Source organism: Alligator mississippiensis, chromosome 16, assembly GCF_030867095.1.
Source record: "Alligator mississippiensis isolate rAllMis1 chromosome 16, rAllMis1, whole genome shotgun sequence".
Taxonomy (NCBI): domain Eukaryota; kingdom Metazoa; phylum Chordata; order Crocodylia; family Alligatoridae; genus Alligator; species Alligator mississippiensis.
In genome coordinates, this window is record NC_081839.1 from 22,286,514 (window position 1) to 22,306,024 (window position 19,511).

Sequence of the window (19,511 nt, forward strand, 5' to 3'; positions counted from 1 at the left end):
CGTGTGACACAGTGCATGTTCCAGTAGTTTACAGCTGTAAACAGTGAGATCTCCCTGGCCCAGGCTCAAGCTTGAGCTGATGCCCAGAGCCCTCTGGTTTTTCAGTTCCTTATTGGCACTTTTATCCTTTAAACGTTTTGGCCTGTCTTTGCTCTCCACCCACGTGTTTCGGGTCTCCCCTGGAATGGGATGGAAGTGGGGGGTGGGAAGAAGCACTGAATCTTTAAAGACGGTGTCCCCACTGCACACTTATCCACCCAACCTAACACAGCTAGTCAAAGCCTCAGTCCCACCAGCTCTGCCACCTTAGCCAAGGTGAGGGCAGAAGGAACAAAACAGTGGGTGCAGCTTAAAGCTGGCAACCATTGCATTGTCTCAGGAAAGCACGAGAGCCCTTGTCTGTGTTGGGCTGGTTGGTGTTTGAAGTCAGATTGTTCCATCTGTGACACTACTGGAAGTCAGGAGCAGCTCCAGGGAAGTCAAAGGCAGGCTTTACCCTTCAGGGCATGAGAGCTGTGTTTAGCCTTTCTGAAACCCCACAGAGGAAACTCCCCTGGGTTGTACTAAGTTTGCAATCTGCATTGTTGCAGGGGCTGACAGGCTTGCTAAGAACCTGCAGCTACACTGAAGTTCTTGAGGGTTTTTTTTAATTTTTCCCTATTTCCACCGAACACAAGGTTATGGGGAGTTTAAAAATCCTCAGTTGAGCTTAGTCACTGATGTGGGACCCTGCCAATGAACACCAGAGTGACAGTGAGGGCAATGTTTGCAGAAGCACCTATGAGTTTTGGGCTATGTATCTAAATCACTTGTCTAAAGTGGCCTTAGGCTTCTGCTGTTTATAGTCATTGAGGGTGCAGACAGATGTGCAGCTCTCCATTGTAACCATGGGCAACTGGTGCCTCCTGAGTTGGGGGGGGGGCGGGGGGGCACTTGCCCCCAGTGGCCAGTCAGCAACTGGGGATAAAAGGGGTCCCCCCATGGCTGATCATGCCAACTGGGAGGGGGGTCCCCCTGTGGCCAAACGCGCCGACCTGGAAGGGTCAGCTGTGTGCCCGGAAGGGCCAGCGGCGCTTCTCCTGGCACCCCCCACTCCCCGGTCGGTGTTGTCAGGGAGGGCACCAGCACTCCTGCCTGCCCCGCTGCCTCTCACCTAAGCAGGGAATGCTGGAGCATCCCTGTGCACCCCCTACACATTGCCACTGGCTGTAACTGAGAGCACTTTGCAGGAAGCATTCAGAGTTACAATGATCCCCCGAACCAAACCGGAGTTCACTGCTGCTGGTTCCAGGGGGAAGAGGGGAATCTACCTGCTGGCTGCCGGTTTCCCCTAGCAATGGCCCCTCCTCCCTGAACGCCTGTGCTGTTTTCAGAATGGGAGAGGAGAAAGAGAGCAGAGGGAGGGAGCTCATTTTAGGGGTTCCCCAGTCGACGCTGGAGGGTAGGGAGGGTGAGTTGGAGCCCGCCACCTCAACTCAGGGAAGCTCCAATACACATGACCCACCCTCCAGCTGGGACTGAGAAAACCTCAGACCAAACTCCCTCTGCTCCCTTTGCCCCCTCCCATTCTGAAAACAGCTCGAGGCTGCGGGCAGCGCAGACAGAAGTTACAGAAGATGCTCTGTTTTGACACTTCTCCATCTGACCCCTCATACAATGAGGGTTCAGATTTTCACTCGATCAGCCCTTTTTTGAGGCTGTCTGCAGCTGTGCACTTGTGTCTGATCATGGCTATAGACTGCTTTCTGTGGCCAGATTGGGTGAAAATTGGCACTTCTGTCTGTGCCTTGAGTGTCCAACTCCTACACAAAACAGGGGGATTAGGTGCTTTTAAAAAATCCAGCCTTTAAGCTCATGTGCTTAATGGGAGTTTGCTGCCTAAATTAAAGATCTGGGCCCTGAAGTCAGGTTTTTTTAAAAGGTCTTTAGGTACCTGAAAGTACACATAAGCAGTGAGCAGAGTCTTCAGAAGTATCTGGGTATGTCACTGCCACTGAAGTGAATGCAGGTCTTGGATTGTCAAAAAGATTTAGGCTTCAAAATGCCTAAATCTCTTTTGCAAATGGGACTAGGGTTCCTAAATTCCTAAAGGAGCTTTTCAGAATCTAACTAAATCTATTTAGCTGAACCAAAATGTTGAAGTGCAAAGACCAAACGCAAATAAGTGGTGAAAAGACTTTTCCCATAGCTTTTATTTGCTTGTGTGCTCAGAGCTCTTGTGTTGATTGTATGACAAGAAACTGTTTCTATTTTAGATTTCAGGCTTTTTAAGATGGGGACAGCCCCAGAATCATGGGGTCCCTTATGGGCATACCACAGCTACTACCCCATGACCAAGTGGGTCCTGCTCAATTATACAAATGTGTCACGGTCTCCCTTGTATCACCTAAGGGACCCACAGTTGTTTCTGTAGAAGTATTTGGCCCTTCAAAAGTTCCATATTGTTTCCTCACTGTTTTATCCCATGGATGTCAATAGTCTCAGCAATCGGGATGGGAATCCTGATCTGTGAAGGGAAGCAGGTCTAGGTCTAAACAGTCCCAGATCAAACCTTGGCTTTGAGGTCCACCTATGAACCCTTTTATTATGTGTTTGTACATGTCCTCACACAGTGAGGCCCAAATCTGTGCACTGGACAGGTGATGTCTTACATTGGGTCAGACCAAAAAGCACCCCCTGCCCGAACCCAAACTGACCTGTTGGTGTGAGGTTCTCGAGCAGGTTGCCGCTTTGTCCTCTCCCCGTCTACAGCTCCGGGGAATGACTGTAGGGGTTGCACTCCAAGGCTTGCCCCAAGGGGACTCAATTGGTAAGCACAGTGAAAGCAGTGGCATTGCCCTCCCCGAATGGATATGTTTTATTTCATAGCTTTTAAATAACTGACAGGGACCAAGTGCAGATGAGCTTGTCACACCTCTTGTATTTATCTTCCAGTTGTGCTATTGGGGTAATATACAAGCAGCAGTAAGAGATTGCTCTGTGCTGGCCCACCCCCACTTTGGGAAGGTCCTCTCTGTGATTGTCACACTTTACACGGATAAAGACAGTCCCCTGTCGATTTATGTCCATCAACAGTTCCTGGCTTGTTGCAGAGCTGCCTGCTCTGTGTGAGCTGCTGTGGAGTGGCCGTGACTTCCCCCCTCTCTTGTTTTAGTCCAAAGACTTACTGTAATATTATGGACACTGAACACCAAACAAAAGAAAGAAACCAGAAGTAGCAGAGTCAGTGCGCATATGTTACACCAACGCCTGTTTTGTTGCCGTTGAGCTGTCTCAAATGGAGCTGCACTCTCTCATGTTTGGGAAATGCAGCTTGGGGTCAAGGGATCGCAGACAGGAATAAGCGGCAGGAGGGGGCTTGGCGGTGGCCTGGGGACGCGCTGTGGCTGGAACATCCCTCTTCGGTGATGCCGTGGGAGTTGGAGGAAGGTGGCTGGGAGAATGGCTCTGATCTGGTTTCCTCACTGGCTTCCTGGAGTGGAAGCAGCCGCTGCATGAGGGCTTGCAGGAGAGGGGGTTTACCCAGGGGAGCCAAAGACAGGTGGCAGGTGTGGCCCTGTCTGTGGGGAAAAAAAGGGAGCAAGCTACTCTGCCTCCAGGGGAGGCTGCACCCAGTGGCCTGACAGGTGCAGAAGGTTATTTCCAAAGCAAAATAAATGCTGGAAAGACTGAAGGAGGAGATCAATAATGGTGGCAGGGAGAGGTGAGGGGTGGGGTAGGTTCCTCTTAACCTCACACACAGTCTTCTGGATAGTTGCTCTAAGCACCATGGGTCCCCAGGGGAGTCCCATCAGGACCACTTGCCCTCAAGCAGGGCATGAGTTAAACACCCTGGAGAAGGTTTCCAGTACATAATAGTGACTTGGGACTGTCCACCTGGATCCCAAAGCAAGGGTCATCCCTTCATTTCCCCACAGTCCAAGCCTCCAGGTCCAGCCTTCTCCGTGAAGCAAACAGGTTTGTGCTTGAATTGATTTGGTCTTGGCTTCCGCAGTCTCTGCAGTACCTCCTTCTCCCCTCTCCAGTGGCCTGGGGGTAGGCATTGCCAGCTGGGCCAGGGAGAAGGAGTTTAGAAGTCTTTCAGGTTGGGACAGAGTTGCCAGTGACACAGATTCACCCTCCCCCCCATCCCGTACAGGGCATAGTCTATACTGGGAGCAAAAATGCTTTGGAAAATAAGATAATTAGAAACAGAATAAAACCATTGAAAGGCCCCCCACCCCCCAACCCCCACCCCCACCCAGCTCGATCAGGCCAAGTCAGCTTTGTCTGCTTCCCAGCTGCTGGAGGCACCAAAATGTCCCCAGCCTCATGCCCTGCGTCACCCTGCTGCTGCCTGTCACCAGTTGTCTCCCAGCCATTCAAACGTGTGTCTGCATTCTCCTCTGCAGCGGCCGAGTGGGGTCTGAGTTTTGGGACGAGGACTGGGAATGGTGGGATGAAGATGCCGAGGCCTTGCTGGCTTTGTCGAATTGTACGTAGCCATCCTGCTTGCCACTGCTGCTGACGCTGCTGTCACACTGTGTGTCAAGGAAGGAGCTGCTGTCACTCATGGAGCCGCGCTGGAACTCCCGCTCGCACAGCTCGATGGAGCTGCTGCCCATGCCCAGGACGAAGCGCTGGCTGTAGTCGTAGAGCCGGTTCTGCCCACTCAAGGTGGTGTAGATGTTGGTGAAGGACATGCCGGTGGGCACGCGCTGTTTGTTGGCAGGCCGCAGGTCTGGCTGGCAGCCCGAGAGGGAGATGGTGGGGGTGGAGTGGTGGTCCTTGAAGGTATTCACACTGTAGTAGCCATTGGTAGGGTCCTTTAGGGAGAGACAGGTGGGTGCATTACTCGTAAGGTATGAAGCACATCCTCACCATTGGCCCTCACCACACAGGGCACCTTCCAAACAAGGGCCAGAAGGAGCTCGAGTCCTGTGAATCCTCTCTGATGGCAGACACCCAACATCTCTCCCTCCCCCTCTTCCTCTCACCCATTTGATTATCCTATTTCACAGGTAAAAATAAGCTTTTTCAGGGCTCCTGCTGAGCTGACTTACAGGCAGTCCCAGAGGACACAGCCTGAAAGCCACAGAGCAATCCTGGGGCACAAGTGAACGAGGGGTTGATGCATCTCCTCCACCCCCCTGGCTGAGTGATATAAGGCAACACTGTGGATTTATGTTCAGGTAAGATGCAATCAGCCATGACTAAGGACACTTTAGACATGTCCACACATCACAGTGACTTGGGTATATGTGTGCAGACCTTATGCTGTGCTCATCACCATGGCATCTAAGTGCCGTCTAGTAATGCCTGAAGCAATGTGGCTAACATCTATCATGTGTTTGTCCTCCCAACCTGAGCCCAGGGTGAGAAGTGTAGATGGTCAGACATCTCACTTCGTTTTGTTTTGTTTTTTCTTTAAATTTTACACAGACAGAGACACCCCCCCACCCCCCCATATGTATCTTGTCAAATTATAACCTTCTATTTTTAAGGGTAGTTGGGACCACATGTAGGTTCATGACCTGGGACTCACCCATCCTTAGCACGCTTTGGGGTTACTGACAAAAGTCCCATCTACAATACATAGTGGGCCAGGTCAAGAGACAACTGCATTGCAAATGGGTTCCTGGGCAAAACCTGACTGGTGGCACAGACTGGCTCTCTGGCAAGCCAGTACCAATGCCATAGGACCAGCAGTCTGCTCTGAACAGTGCTCCTGTTCATTTGCTTAGATTGTAAGCTTTTTGGGGAAGGGACCAATTTTTTGTTTGGCGTTTGTACAGCACCGAGCACCAGGGTGTCCTGTGCTACAGCTAGGACTTTAAAGTTCTGCCACATAATGAACATTTATGTTAATAATGATCAGGAAAAACTTGATCCCCAAACAAAAGTGGCCTCTTCCCTAGCGTCTCATACTCTGGTACCTCCACCCTGAGTCATGAGATTGTGTGGGCTGCCTGATATCCTGGTCTTGCTCACTGTGAGAGCCGCAGAGGATCTTCAGTGCTAGCTGTCCTTAGTATGAACTGCTCCGAGACCTGCCGGACACATTTCATGTGGGCCAGGGAACATCTGCAGGCAGCGGTGTCTCCAAGTCCCTGCTGACCTGGGCTGGTTTTGGGCAAGGGATCTTGAGCTGGCTCTGCTCCTCGTGTGTTCTTGGAGTCACCCAGAAAGCCTGAGTGAGCCCAGTGTTCGTGAGGATGGGGCTGGGAGGCAATGCTTGGCAGTGCTGCTCCCTCTTTCTTCCACGGCTACGTGCGCACCCAAGAAGTGGCACCTCACTTGGCCTTTGTAAGCCCAAACCTTCCTGCTCCAGGCACCTTCACTGCAGCCTTTCCTCCCTGTCCACAGACCCCACCAATTCCTTGTTGCTGCTTCCATCCTGACTGGAGCCACGTTCCCCGTCAGCAGCCAGAGAGCGAGAGCCTGGGGAACCGAGGAGGGCTGATACAGCCACACACCAGAGATGAAGATTTCTCTGTCGCTATGGAAACGGCTCAGCTAAATATGACACCATATTTATGTATATTCCCCACCCTTGCAAAGGAAGGACAATGGTCTCTCTGACGGGGGCCTAAAGCCCATAGGGAAGGTGAAGGTGAGGAGCCTCCGGTTCTCTGCTGGGCCAAGAGGGACCTGGGCTGGAGGATGAGAGCGGAGGTGGGAAGGGTGGAGCAAGCTGTTGGAGGGGTTGTGCCCATGTCCCTCACCCACTGCAGAGGGAGCTGGGAGCAGCCGACATCCAGCCTCTTCAGGTCCATGTGGGCACTTTTACATGTGCTCTGAGAGCCACTCTAATTAATGCACCGCAACATCTTATGCATCGGCATCCCTGCACTTCAAAATGGTGGTAGGGGTGCTTCGAAAGCTTGCTCAATGAGCTAAGTGCCCCTGCCAAAATTTGGCACGGGGATGCTGATACACAAGATATGATGAGAATTACCATGCTCCAGCAGACTCAATTAACTGAGTCTGCTCCAACGTGCTGTAATTAGTGCATCAGAGCAGCCTCCACACTTTGTGTACAGGCACCCTGAGAGACCAGGCATTGCGATCAGCAGGACGTGGGTCGCTGGGGCAGAGGAGACTAGCAGGCAGCTTACTCCCTGTAGCCCCCAAATAATGGGTTGGGGAAAGGTTTTGACCCACTTGGCAGGTCTCGGGTCTGCTCTGGGTTATGACCAATTCCATGGACATCGAAACAGTCCTCCCCCATAGGTCCTAACAAACAGTGTTTCTAAGCTGTCTCCGACGGCTGTTCTTTCCTTGGGGCCTTAACATTTATGCTTCCAGGCAGGGTGGAAGGGGTATGTCCGTGCCAGTGGTTCTCAACCCTTTTTTAGACTCAAGGCCCCCTCTACAACACTTCAACATTCACTGGTATCCCATTAAAAAAAAAGAATGGAAATCTATTATATTTTACGTGTATTTGCATAGTTAATTATCAATTACTACTTGATTAGATCCTTATCATTACATTGTACTCGCCTCACTGCCAGTGCCGCTGCAGCCAGGCAGATCTGTGCCACATGCCTCCTGTAGAGCCAGATCAGGAAGCAGCTGTGGCAGGAGCATATGCTCTTACCACTGACCTTCCCATCCAACCCTGCATGGTGTCTCCTGGAGACAGAGGCACATCAGAGTTGGACTGAGAATAAGCCGCAACAGAAAGGTGGGCTGCCTGCATGACGTTATACATTATATGCGCAGGCATCACTTCTGTTTCAGCCTTTCTGGGATCAACTTATGCTTTAGCAGGGCTTTAGAGGCTTCCTAACAAAGGGCTGAAGCAGAAGTGGTACGCCTGCCTGTGCTGCATACCACTTCTGCTGCTCTGCTGCAGCTTCTTCTCAGCTGGACTCCATGTGCCCCCAGAAAACCAAGGTGCACAGAGCAATTTCATCTTGTGGTGGAGGCATGACATCCCTTGCAGGTTCTCATGGCACCCTGGTTGAAAACCACTGGTCCGTGCTGCTCTCAAAGAGTCCGTGCTCTCCCTTCCACTCCTGCTCCTCACACACCAGACTCAGGAATTAGGTTGGGGAGCTACCCTGGGGGTGCCCCCGACACCACTTTTGGATGTGGGCATACTTGAGGGGGGGAGGCACACTCAGGAAGGCCTCAGTGCCTCATTTCTGGGTTTCATATCTGTGGAGCAAGAGAAAATAGATGCAGCCTGCTCACCAATACACTTAGCAGCACCATGGAGGTGGTATGGACATACACAGTGGGTGGTCTACACAAGACGCTATGTGATGTGCTGCAGTGCCATAGCGTTTGTTGGCAAAAACTGTGATGCTGCTGCTGCATTGCCATGGCAATTCACTCCCTTGTTATAGCGCATTGCTACAGCAACATAGTGGCCAAAATAACTGTGTGCTGCTGGCATGGCGCAGTATGGGCTGTTACTGCACTGTCTTTTAGTACTTCCAAAACTTCCTTTTGGAAGTACTAAAAGATGGTACAATAACAAAGATGCCATACACCCATGTGTATATGTGCCCAGTGAGACTCAGCCCCTAAGTCTTAAACCAGTGGTAGGCAACCCCTGGCAGGAGTGCCAGAGTGTGGCATGTGAAGGGATTTTGCTTGGCGCACACGCCTTGGAGCTGATGGCAGGGAAGGGGCTGGGGTTGCGCTGCCACAAGAAGGATCTGCCTCCTTGTGGCTGCCCTGCTATCTGCCCCTGGCATGCCAACATCTTACAGGTTGTTTGTGGGTGTTTTAGCACTCTGCTCAAAAACATTGCTGACCCCTATCTTAAACTCTTCCTCCTAAGCATCTTGTCGCGTGCCTGGGCCCCAGCAGTCCAGCCTCTCTCTGGGTCTACTCCAAGTATATTTATAGCTGCCGTCTTTGAAGACCTGGGCATGGAGAAGAGGAAGAGATATCTTGGTGCCTGTGCCAACATCTGGACTTTGTGCCAACATCAAGGAGAGGAATGGGACCTCCATGAAATTCACTGTGGCCAACTGTGGTACAGGCCGCCAGTGCTTAGTACCTGCCACCCCTTTAGGTCTGGACTAAGACATTGTTCCAGTTAAGGATGTGGCCTGTCAAAGCTGCTGGAGTCAGTCACCACCTGTTTGGGAGACCATATCCTCTGGTTTGTGAGAAGGAGCTAATAGGGTAGTTCCTCCGTGCTGCGAATCCCCATATTTATTTAGATTTACATCCCAGCCTACCTCGATAAGCTCTAATTGTGGGCAGCAGAGACTGGAAATAGGCTACAGAAGGGCCAGAAGTGAGAGGTTGGTGGATGTCCTGAGTATGCAGCCTTCAGCTGGGTAAATTCTGAATGTGCTGCAAGGAGAGGGTAAGTAGATGGAAACCCAACCTTGGTCTTTCATGAGCAAGGGATTTTCCAGGGAGCAAACTAAGGGATTTGAAATGTGTGTGGTCAGTAAATTTGAAACGTGGGTGGTCAGTGGCTCCAGTTATGGCTGTAGGTACTAGTACAGACAGACTGTTCAAGTCTCTCTCCTTTATCTATCTCGACTCTATGCTCTAAGTTGTTTAGGGCTGGGACATGTACTTTGTGCTAGCAGAACGTCTACCAGTGGGGCCCCGACTCAGTGAGTGTCTTTTGGGGATCTGCAAGTCATAACTAGTAGTAAGAGGCTTTGGGGCTTGAGGCTGGAGCTGTGTCCTCCTGTTGCCACTCACCTTCAGGTTCTGGAACTCCTTCTCCTCCTCCTTCAGCACCTCGAGCTGCTTGAGGACAGAGTCCTGCTGGAACTCGCCCCGGTCCATCTGCAAGACAAAGTGGCCATGAGCTGGAGGGGGTGTAGGTCCGCTCATCTGTCAGCTCACTTTGAACCTGGCCTGTTCCCGGGCCACTTTCCTCTTTCACCTATGGGAACCCCAGTCACCTGCTTTGAATGATGAGCCACTGGCAGCTTCCTGTAGCACCCCCAGCCTCCTAGCCCATTCACCTGGCAGTGCACTGAGCCCAGGGAAAGCAGGGGTATGCTCCTCACTGTGGCTATGCTACCCTGGCTGTCACATCCAGGAGAAGGAAGCCTCTGCTGCCCTGCTGTAGGTTTTTCTTCCAGACAGGATTGTGGTGATCCTAGCATCTCAAGCAATTCAGTGACCTAACCACCAGGCTGTGCTCCCTCCCCGCCACGACTTACAGGCACACTGCTGACACAGTCCGTGCTGCTGAGGGCCAGAGCTTGCAGTGCTGAAGGTACTGGCATTTGCTAGCTAAGCTGGAACAGCAGCTCCTTTGGCTCCATCAGCTCTGGGGGTTCAATGCTCTGGTCAGGTATTCATCCAGAAGGGGGAAATCAGGCACATACCAGCCCCCTGCTCCCCCACCCCAACCCTATTGCACATGTTCGCACTACCTATTAGCCCCTACCAGTGTCCCACGCCAGTCATGACTATTCTCCATGGTGCCTCATGAATCTGCCTAATGCACTCTTGCCACTGCCGCAGGCCCATAGGATTGGGGAACTCACATACATGGCCTTAAACCTCATTAAGGAGTGACTTCTGAGTAAGACACCCCAGTGTGGCTGGAGCAGCAAGGGAAAGAAGTTAGTTATCAGAGTTTATTGCAGTCACACCCATAGAGCCAGTAATTCCCCATTGTGTGCAGGTGTTTCAGCAGTGCAAGAGCAGCCAAGCAAAGAACAGACTGAAGAGAGAGATGAAGAGGTGTCTAACAGCTGGTTCCTTGCAGAGCTTATGCAGAACTGTAGCAGCTGGGGGCTGCAGATAGCTAGCTGCAAGCTAGCCCCAAGCTGGCCAGGAAAGGCAGCCCCAGAACTGTATTCTCTGGCTCAGTGTTTAGGCCCGTGCTGTAAATTTGACCTCAGACCTATTTTTCCCCTCTCTCTCCCCAGCCCTGATCCAGTGCATGATCAAGCTGTGTGGTCTGTCAGGCTGGCAATGCAGACCCACTCAAAACAGAGGCTTTGACACTAGTGTTTTGAAAGGAGAAAGCAGCGTGCACCTCCCAGCAGGACCTCGCAATAACAAATCAGCATATACAGACCTGGCAATCACAAGTAAGGTTACAAGAGTGAACTAAGGGTATGGAAGGAAAACTGAGGCACAGAGAAGGAGGGTGACTTGCTACATCTGCACAGCTGGTCACTGGCAGAGCTGAGACCAGAACCCAAATTCTCCGGCTCTGCAGCTAGTGCCCTGGGCAAGACAACACGTTGTTTTCCCCAAGTGACAATAAATGGTTCCTTGGTTTACATGCCTTCTCCATATAGAGCCAAGAGGAAAGACTGACAGGCCATGTAATTGTGACACAACACTACTGCGCAGTCAGCATCACAAAAAAGCTGTTTGTCGGTGCTACTGTGCAGTAATGCAGGTGATCGCAGAGTTACTTAGCACTTGTTTATAAAGGCACGAGACAAGTGCACAGTAATGACTGCACAGTCAGCGACTTGTGTAGACATGGCCATGGAGAGTTAAATTATTTACATCTCCCTGTGGCTGACTGTGCTTTCACAAAGCGCTGTATTCAATGCACCTCCCTGATAAATAGAGGGAAATCTTTTTTTTCTCCCCTTCCCCTAATCTGAAATTGGCTGCCAACAACTTTTCAAACTCCCAGATAGGTTTTGGCATTTTCTTAATGCTGTAATTAACTCAAAAGCCTGTGATTTTTCTGACTCTGGCTCCTCTCAAAGGTTTGGGTCCCAGAGGTTTTAATGAACCCATCTTTGACAGTGCAGATCTGACTTCTGAAAGCACTGCAGGGAGAAGGAAGAAAGAGGGGCTGGAGTATGATTTTTTTTTTTTAAAACATCCCCTTTGCTTGCTTCTTCCTAGCCCTAGTATAAGGTTGTCTTGCATGTCCCTCCATGCACCGCCCCCCAGCCCCAGCACCATGGGTACCCCTTTCTGAGAGAGACAGATTCATTGAAGGCTGCAAAGCCATTCTGACTGCCTCATTAGGTTTTCTTTGAAGGATGGCTTGGACTGGGGGCAAGGTACACATTAATTAGAATATGGCTTTAATTACCCTTCCTTCAGAAAGGTGGGTCTGTGCAGGATCTGAATAATTATCAGCCAATTTCTCAGCTGCCTTTTATCTTCGCAGATATTGATCTAGTCTCTACAGTCTTCACATTTTCTCTTTGCTACTGCAGTCCAAGCCATGTGTTGGAATTACTGCCACTGAATGCCTTATCTAATCACAATTCTAAATCTACAATAAAGTGCTGATTATTGCCTGACTCCTTTTCCCCCTACTTTTTTAAAATGGCAAGTGGTAGTGGAAATTTACCCTAAAGCACTTTCTGTTGATCTTCTGAAAGCCTTTGATATGGCAATTTAATGCAATAAATTAAAGTACCTGATTTTTTTTCTGGAAAAAGTCTGTAACATCCATTGATTTACCAGAGTAAATACATGTGTCACAAAGTATTAAATTCAAGGCAGATAAAATACCAGAAGGTGGACTGCTTTCTCTCTTGGCTGCATGTCAGCTTTAGTGCTGTCTTAAATTCTTATGTTAAATTAAAGGGATGCTGTTAAGAAATTTAGAATCCACATTCATGGTGTGCACATGTGTATATGCGCATGCACGCATTCGACTGTGGCTTTATAATACCTACTAAAAATGTTTCATGCTGTCTGTAAATTTCAGAGAAAGTAAGAGGAGTTTTTTTTTCAGTTTGCTGTGCTTAAACCATTCTTCTCCAGTGTTCATAAGCCCAGGTTGCAGCGTGGGTTAGCTCATCAGGGACAGAAAGCAAAAAGGACCAATCTATTTTCACACCCCAAGCTGAATGCAATAAAGAAAAGCAAATGAACTGCCCACGTGGTGACCTGTAAGTGAGCTATCCACATATCTGCATAGCCTTTAGAAACACTGATGTAGCGTTTCTTTTAAATAGATGAACCGTTCTAACCTGGTTCCTGTACTGTCATAACAGGCGCTGCATATACCTTCAACCTGTGTTGACTATCCACACTGAAGTTGCTGCTGAGACTACAGTGTTACATAGACATACCTGAGCTGGCTTCACACCACCTAAAGTAGGTATCATGCAGGCTGCAGGACTCACCCGAGTTAAAATCTGGGCCATGCTGCTGGGCTAGACCGCTACTAGTACCAAGCCAGCCATCTTCCAAGTAGCTTGGTTATGTCTCTATTATGCTGCCCCTATAGTGGCTGGGGCAGAGAGAGAGGGTAATGGGCCTCCTCCTAGGGGGATACTCCTTTAGCTCATGGGGCAGGAGGATGTGTTTTTGGAACTGAAGGGCACAAGCTTATGTGTGTGGGTAAGGTAGTACCTGTGCTACCTGCATTGCCTCTACCTCCCACAGAGCCCCTTCCTTCTGCGGGAGGAAATGGGCTGAGAACATGTAACAAGGTGAGGGACCGGGTGAGCTGATCTGATTTCTCTCCCATGAAGCAGCTGGCAGAGCGTACAGGGTAGATGACTGCTGCTATTGGAGAGTAACCTTGGAAGTCACTGGCCTTCGATCACACACATGGTGCCGAAGTGCCATGTGGAGCATAAGGATGCAAGGTAGCTTCCAGCATCTTCTGCTTTCTCAGCAGCTTGGAGGCTGATCTAAAAGATGCCCTGTAGGAGTTAACCCTGGCTTTCTCTGCTTGTGCCTGGGGAGCTCAGTGGCAGAGGCTGCTGGGGCAGAAGTGGAAGAATGTGGGCTTGGCATTGCTACATGAGCGTCCCCTGCTGGCTGATCTGAGAGAGGTGGCATGTCTGCATGCCTCTGTTAGCTGAGTCTAGCCCAGGGGTGGGCAATTATTTTGGGCAGAGGGCCGCTTACTGAGTTTTGGCAAGCCATCGAGGGCCTCATGACAGGCAGCCCAGGGCAGATAAATATTAATTTTCTAAATATTTTAGGGGCCCCGTGGGCCAGACAGAATGGCCTGGCGGGCCGCATCCAGCCCCTGGGCCGCATTTTGCCCACCCCTGGTCTAGCCCGTATGGGTGATGAGAGCAGTGAGGGTGTGGCGACATGTGCCTCAGCAGTACGACCTCCTTGGGGACTCTGGCCATGGACTCTAATTGCTAGCCTATGCCATTGGGTCTTCACTGCCTGCTGGCTAGCACTGCCACATTGGTAATACCTTCATCTTGCTGTGCAGATGGGCCCTGAATTATGTCATTGGCCCTGGCTCTCCTGAACATCACCACCACCCTGATCAGGGGAGTTAGCAGCAACATCCCAGGCTACCCAAATGCAGAAGAATACATCCCCTGGACGTATTCTGTGTGTGTGGAGTCAGCGCATATTCACAGGCCCTGTGAGCACAGTGGACCTGTCCATGGCTGGAGTAAGCAGGGGAAAAACTTGGCTTCAGGGCAATTATGCTTGTTGATGCCACAGATTAGAGTAGACCACTGTTTTTTCCCACTCTGACTGCTCTGATAGAAGACTGAACACCTGGATGAGGTCCAGGGGGGCGGGGAGGGGGGTGCTAATTGGGGAAGGAAAAGAATGAGAAAGTAACTCATGTTTTCTTGCAGAACATTGGGAGCAAGAGGCAGTTATATATAAAAAAAGCCAACAGCCCTTGCCCAAATTATGCTAAGTAGGACAAGTTCAAATAATGTGGGCCTGAGGCACTCAACTCTGGCATGAATTGGGCCGACAATATTACACAGATAGGGAAACTGAGGTACAGGAGTGGGAGGGTGACTTGTCAGGGTCGATCTGAGTCTGTGGAAGAGTTGGAACTACGTCTCAAGTCTCTAATGTGCAGCTCCTGGCTTCTAACCATGTCTTTTCTTGTAAGACCACCCCCTATATATTGTTGCTGGGTCACAGGGGGATCGAAGCAGCAGATGGAAGAACGGACACACAAAATGTTATCGGGCTCCGAGTCCAAAGCAGAAACCCTGAGAAAGCTGCAATGCATCTGTTGTGCCACGGGAGGGCACTGCCACCCCACCAGCCTGGCCCAGCTGTCCCCAGGAGGGGAGCGTGGGGTTAGCTCCAAACCCAGCAGTTCATAAAGCAAAATCGCATCAGTTAATTTCTAATTCTTGAATTAAGCCATTCATTAATGTGACCTTTATTAAAGTTTACACTGTGGCTTAGTCTAATGCAATCTCCCTTCATCAATTAGCAAGCTGGGAAATTCATTTGCTTTCCTTCTTTTTTTTTTTCACTGGACAGTAAATACACAGTTCAGCCATCCCTGACTGGGGCTGGTGCAAAGCCCCAAGCCCTGGTGCAAGGCAAGATTCTCTGCCACTAACCTGGCCCAGATTGCAGCCAGACCCGCTCCCACCCGAGGCAGGGCTTTAGGTACCAAATTGTACAGGCTGACAGAAGGGGCCAGCTTGGCACCTCTGGAGAGTGGAGGCCTCCTCTCTGCCAAAGGAGTCCAGGGAGTGCTGGCACCCTTGTCCTGAGAGGACGGGTCAAGGACACTGCCCTCCCCATCCTGTCCCCGCTCCTCCCAGGCAGTATGGGCACATGTTGGCAGGGAGGAGGGGAGCAGCGCCTGCACTGTGCCTCATGCAGTCGTGAATAGATGACGCTAGTCCCAGGGGCTGTCAATAGGGCACCATTCACTCCCAGATAAGCAGCTTTTTTGTTGTTCTTCCTGAATAGTTTCTATTTCTTTTCTGTCTGTTGCAGCACAAAAGGAGAGTGAGATGCAGAGCCAGCGCGAGCAGCACCGGATCGCTGCATGAATATCAAACGCCAGCCTGAGCTACCGCATAGAAATAGCATGTTAATGAGGAGGCCCTTAATTTAACCAGGTGGAGACGTGTGTCAGTGCGCAGCGCGGGGGACAGAAGTGAGTTCTCTAGGCACGGTTAATGGGTGCACACAGATGGGAGGCAGCTGGGTTGGGGAAGGGTAAGCACAGAGCATGGGGTGGTCTGAGCACAGGTCTGAGGGCCAGGAGCTCCAGCACTGTGGTGTTGACTCCTGGTGGGAGTGGGGGTCTGGTGGCAGCTTCTCAGCTTCAGGGCTCTTGCCTGGAAAGGCTGAACATGATGTTCACCTACCTGCTGAATGGGGGGACAGGAGCGGGGCAGGAAGGACCATGGCTTATAAATCTCCCTGAATGTGCGAGTGCAGGGACTGGAGTATAGACTGGGTGGGATGGCAGGGTCTGTGCTAGGCTCAGTGACTGATCTGCTATGAGACTCTGGGCAGGTGATGTACCCTCTCTTTGCTTCTGTCTCCCTCTCTATTAAAGGGAGGGGAAATGCCTTCCTATCTCAGTGACAGGAAATGTTGGGACAACACCTCTGGCTAAGGGCCCTTTGCAAATACAGGGGCTTCTTCTTCCACGGTTGAAAAGCTCTAGCTGAGTGCTGAGGTACTGCCATATTCCTAAGGGGTGAGTTGGCTGAGGGATGCAGGGGCCAGGGACAGATATGTCTCTGCACTACATGGATGCGGAAGCACTGGATTTAGCATGTATATTGAAGGAATGTAGCAAGAAGCCTGAAAGATAGTACGTGGCAGGTGTTCCCATGGGAAGCCACTCCCTGCTGGTGCACCACTCACCAAACTCACCCCCGCTGTAGCTCCATGGCCTCCACCTTATGGGGTTGGCCCCATATACTGTGATATAAACCATATGAAGCTGATGGAGGCAGGATATCAGGAAAATGCTGGTGCGGCTCAGGCCTTGCCTGTGCTGGGGGACTGCACTGATTCTGGAGCTCAGCCAGCATTAACCCCAAGCAGGTGCAACGGCAGCTTGAGTTGGTACCGAGTGTGCTAGCTGGGGGTTACTGCCCCATGCTTGGCTCTGCAGTGCTCTCGCTGTCCCTTCATGGGCTTGCTCAGCTGAGCGCTGGGTGGGCTGTGCAGACAGAGCTCTTGCAAACCAACAGGGGTACACAGCCTGCAGGGCTGCTAAGCTGGCACCTCATATCTGCCCAGGACTCCCATCCAGCATCATCTTGCTTGTTCAAACCACTGAAACCACTTCCTGCCCAGCATCATGTGGCTCCCAGCGGGACCCAAGCTGCACCCCAGCCCTGCCCGAGATCTGCCAGTCTCAGCAAGGTGACCCAGAAGAGCTGGGACACTGTGGGATGGAGCAGCAAGGAGGAGTGTGGTTGTACAGGAATATTCTCTCTCTGGCACTCTCCTTGCTGGCAGTGAGGAGCAGCTTTGGCAGAGTGGTATGGGGAGGAACAATGCCCTAGCTGGGACCCACAGCCCCTGCTGTTACCACAACCTTTCACTGAGAGCTGGTAAGCAGGAGTTTAGCTCTGCTCATTAAATACACACTTTATATATATTCTAGCTCCCTGCCCATGTTTGGCCCTGTGTTCCTGGCCACCATATGGAGGAAGATACCAATATGCTTTTGTACTTTGGTCATGCTGTTGTCACGCAGATGGCTGGTGATAAAACTACCCATAGACCTGTTAAAACTGAGTAGCTGCCATTAACTTATTGCCAGGACTGTTGAATTCAAGGGCACATCCAGATCCCGGGCACATTACGATGGTCCCTGATTCTGCCTGGCATCGCTGTCTGCCAGCAGCTGCTGTTTGCAGTCCTCGGCAGTGGTCGTGGCTGCTCAGGGCGCCGTCCTGACATCCATCCCTCGGCTTGGATTCCTAGAGCCAAGGGGACAGTGGCAGTTTATGGCTGGTGGTGTTTGTCCCCCTGGAGCTCCACTGCCTCTACTGTTCCTTTGATCTGTTGCACTAGAATAGTTTACAACTGCTGGCACCAGTGGGGCCTAACACAGCCTCATACTTCGGGGTGAAAGCGTCTAGCTTGCAGAGTGCTGGGGGGAGCAACTGGCCAGGTGCACTGTGAGAGGGGTTTTGCTTTCAGGGCCTGGAACCAGAATGCCTGGCAAAATGGCTGGGCTACGGTGAAGGCGTGCATGCCATGGCCATTACCAAGAGAAGCCTGTACAGGCCCCAGTTGTTTCTGGCTCTGTGCAAGCACAGGGGAAGAAGATATAAGGGGCCAGCTTCTCCCAGTGGGTCTCTGTGCTGATGCCAGCCACAAGCAAGGTGTATAGCACAGATGGGATGGGAAGGAATGAATCTCCTCTTCAGCTCTCCAATTGGATCAGCACTGGCTGGGAGCTTATGGAAAGACTGATACAAAGCCAGATGTTTCCAGAGTGCAACTACCAACAGTCTGGTGGTTCTACCAACCCCATACACAGCATCGTGTATTTTCTCATCTAGTGGCTTCCTTTTAATTCACTTAACTACTGACATGCAGGACACACAAAAACTACATTCAAAGAACATTTTTGAGGTTGCAAAGGCAAGCACTTCAAAGCTTGGAAGCACCAGCAGTACAGCCCCGCGCATATATGTGTTCTCCAATTGCATGACCACCTGCTCTATTTTTTCATAACACCCCTGCCTCTTTTAGTGCACAGGGTGAACAGCTCTAGCCCTTGCCCTGTACACTAAGATGCAGGATCTTCCTGCTCCACAAGGCTTGGGCCCAGCAGGAGCAGCAATTGAGATTACAGGAGAGAGTCTTGTAGTAGCAAACCAGGGCAGCAATACTGGGAAACCTTGTGTCTGAGCATGCTCAGCATGGACAGAAGGTCCAGAGATTTAGCTCAAAGTGCTACAAAGTCTCTATGGAGCATGTGCCAAATGCGATTTTTTTTTAAGTGTTTGTGACCTGGCCAAATTTGCGCAGGTTTTCCTAGGGGGGCAAAGAGAGTTTGACACAAAAGCCACTACCTGTCCAATTTCCAGTCCTTGCTGCCGAGCTTGGGAGCACTAGAACTGCTCCAAGGAAAGCTCACCAGACTGGATGAAACAACATGTTCTCCATCCTTAATCACTTTCAAAGGGAGGTGGATGTCCCATTTGAGGGGGCTTCTCTAGAAGGATTCTTACGGGCCCAGCCAGTAACCCTTCAGAGTATTGGTACTGACCTTCATCAAGTGTTTATTGACCGTGGGAAGAGCTAGGTATTATTGCTACTTCCACTGTTGGGTCTGGGAAACTGGACCATCAAGATAGTCATGGAGTGACTTTCTCAAGGTCAAGAGAAAGCCTGTGGTGGAACAAGGCACTGAATCCAGGTCTTCCAATCTCACCCTGTTACCTTTGCCACCGGACTGCTCCTGCTCTCTCTCAGTATGCCTGGCTCAGGGTAGCTGCATGAGCAGCGTACGGTCTAATCCTCTGCATGCTGAAGGACTTGCTCATTTAACTCTGCAAAATGAAGCAGCTTTCATCTGGGATGTTGAATTCAACCAACCGGATATTAAATTCTTTGGTTTCATTATCGGAGACAATATGTTTTTAAAATGGTTCTCCCTCTGGATTCCTGTGCTGGGTCCCTACCCAATAGCGAGTGATGAATTCGTCCAGATTGGCACATTCAAAGTTACAAACCTGCTGAGACCTGATATGTATTTTTTCCCCGAGTTTAATTATAATGTTTCCTGCTTGTAGTATAATTGGATGACACTTCTTGGTGCTTTTAAGCTTATGCAGGTCAAAACCTAACAGAGCTGGATGGATGTTGGTTAATAGATTCCAAAGACTGCAGAACTGTCTGTTCCCAGTAGAGACCTGGCTTTGGGAACGTGC

The 19,511-nt window shown here is 50.7% G+C and overlaps 1 protein-coding gene across 3 annotated transcripts in view; it reads right to left on the bottom strand.

Moving 5' to 3' along the window:
- Positions 1 to 4,240: 4,240 nt before the first annotated feature.
- The window catches only part of KIRREL3 (kirre like nephrin family adhesion molecule 3), an 833,106-nt gene continuing 817,835 nt past the window's right edge, over positions 4,241 to 19,511 (bottom strand). For 2 of the 3 annotated variants that reach the window (XM_019490185.2, XM_019490184.2), the window contains 2 exons: positions 9,661 to 9,747; positions 4,241 to 4,805 (listed from right to left, as the gene is read on the bottom strand). In XM_019490185.2, the coding sequence (XP_019345730.1) occupies positions 4,362 to 4,805; positions 9,661 to 9,747 (531 nt within the window). In that variant the 3' untranslated portion in view covers positions 4,241 to 4,361. Of the gene's footprint in view, positions 4,806 to 9,660; positions 9,748 to 14,995; positions 17,547 to 19,511 lie in introns of those variants that run through there. The other variant, XM_059720056.1, reaches the window with a different exon arrangement.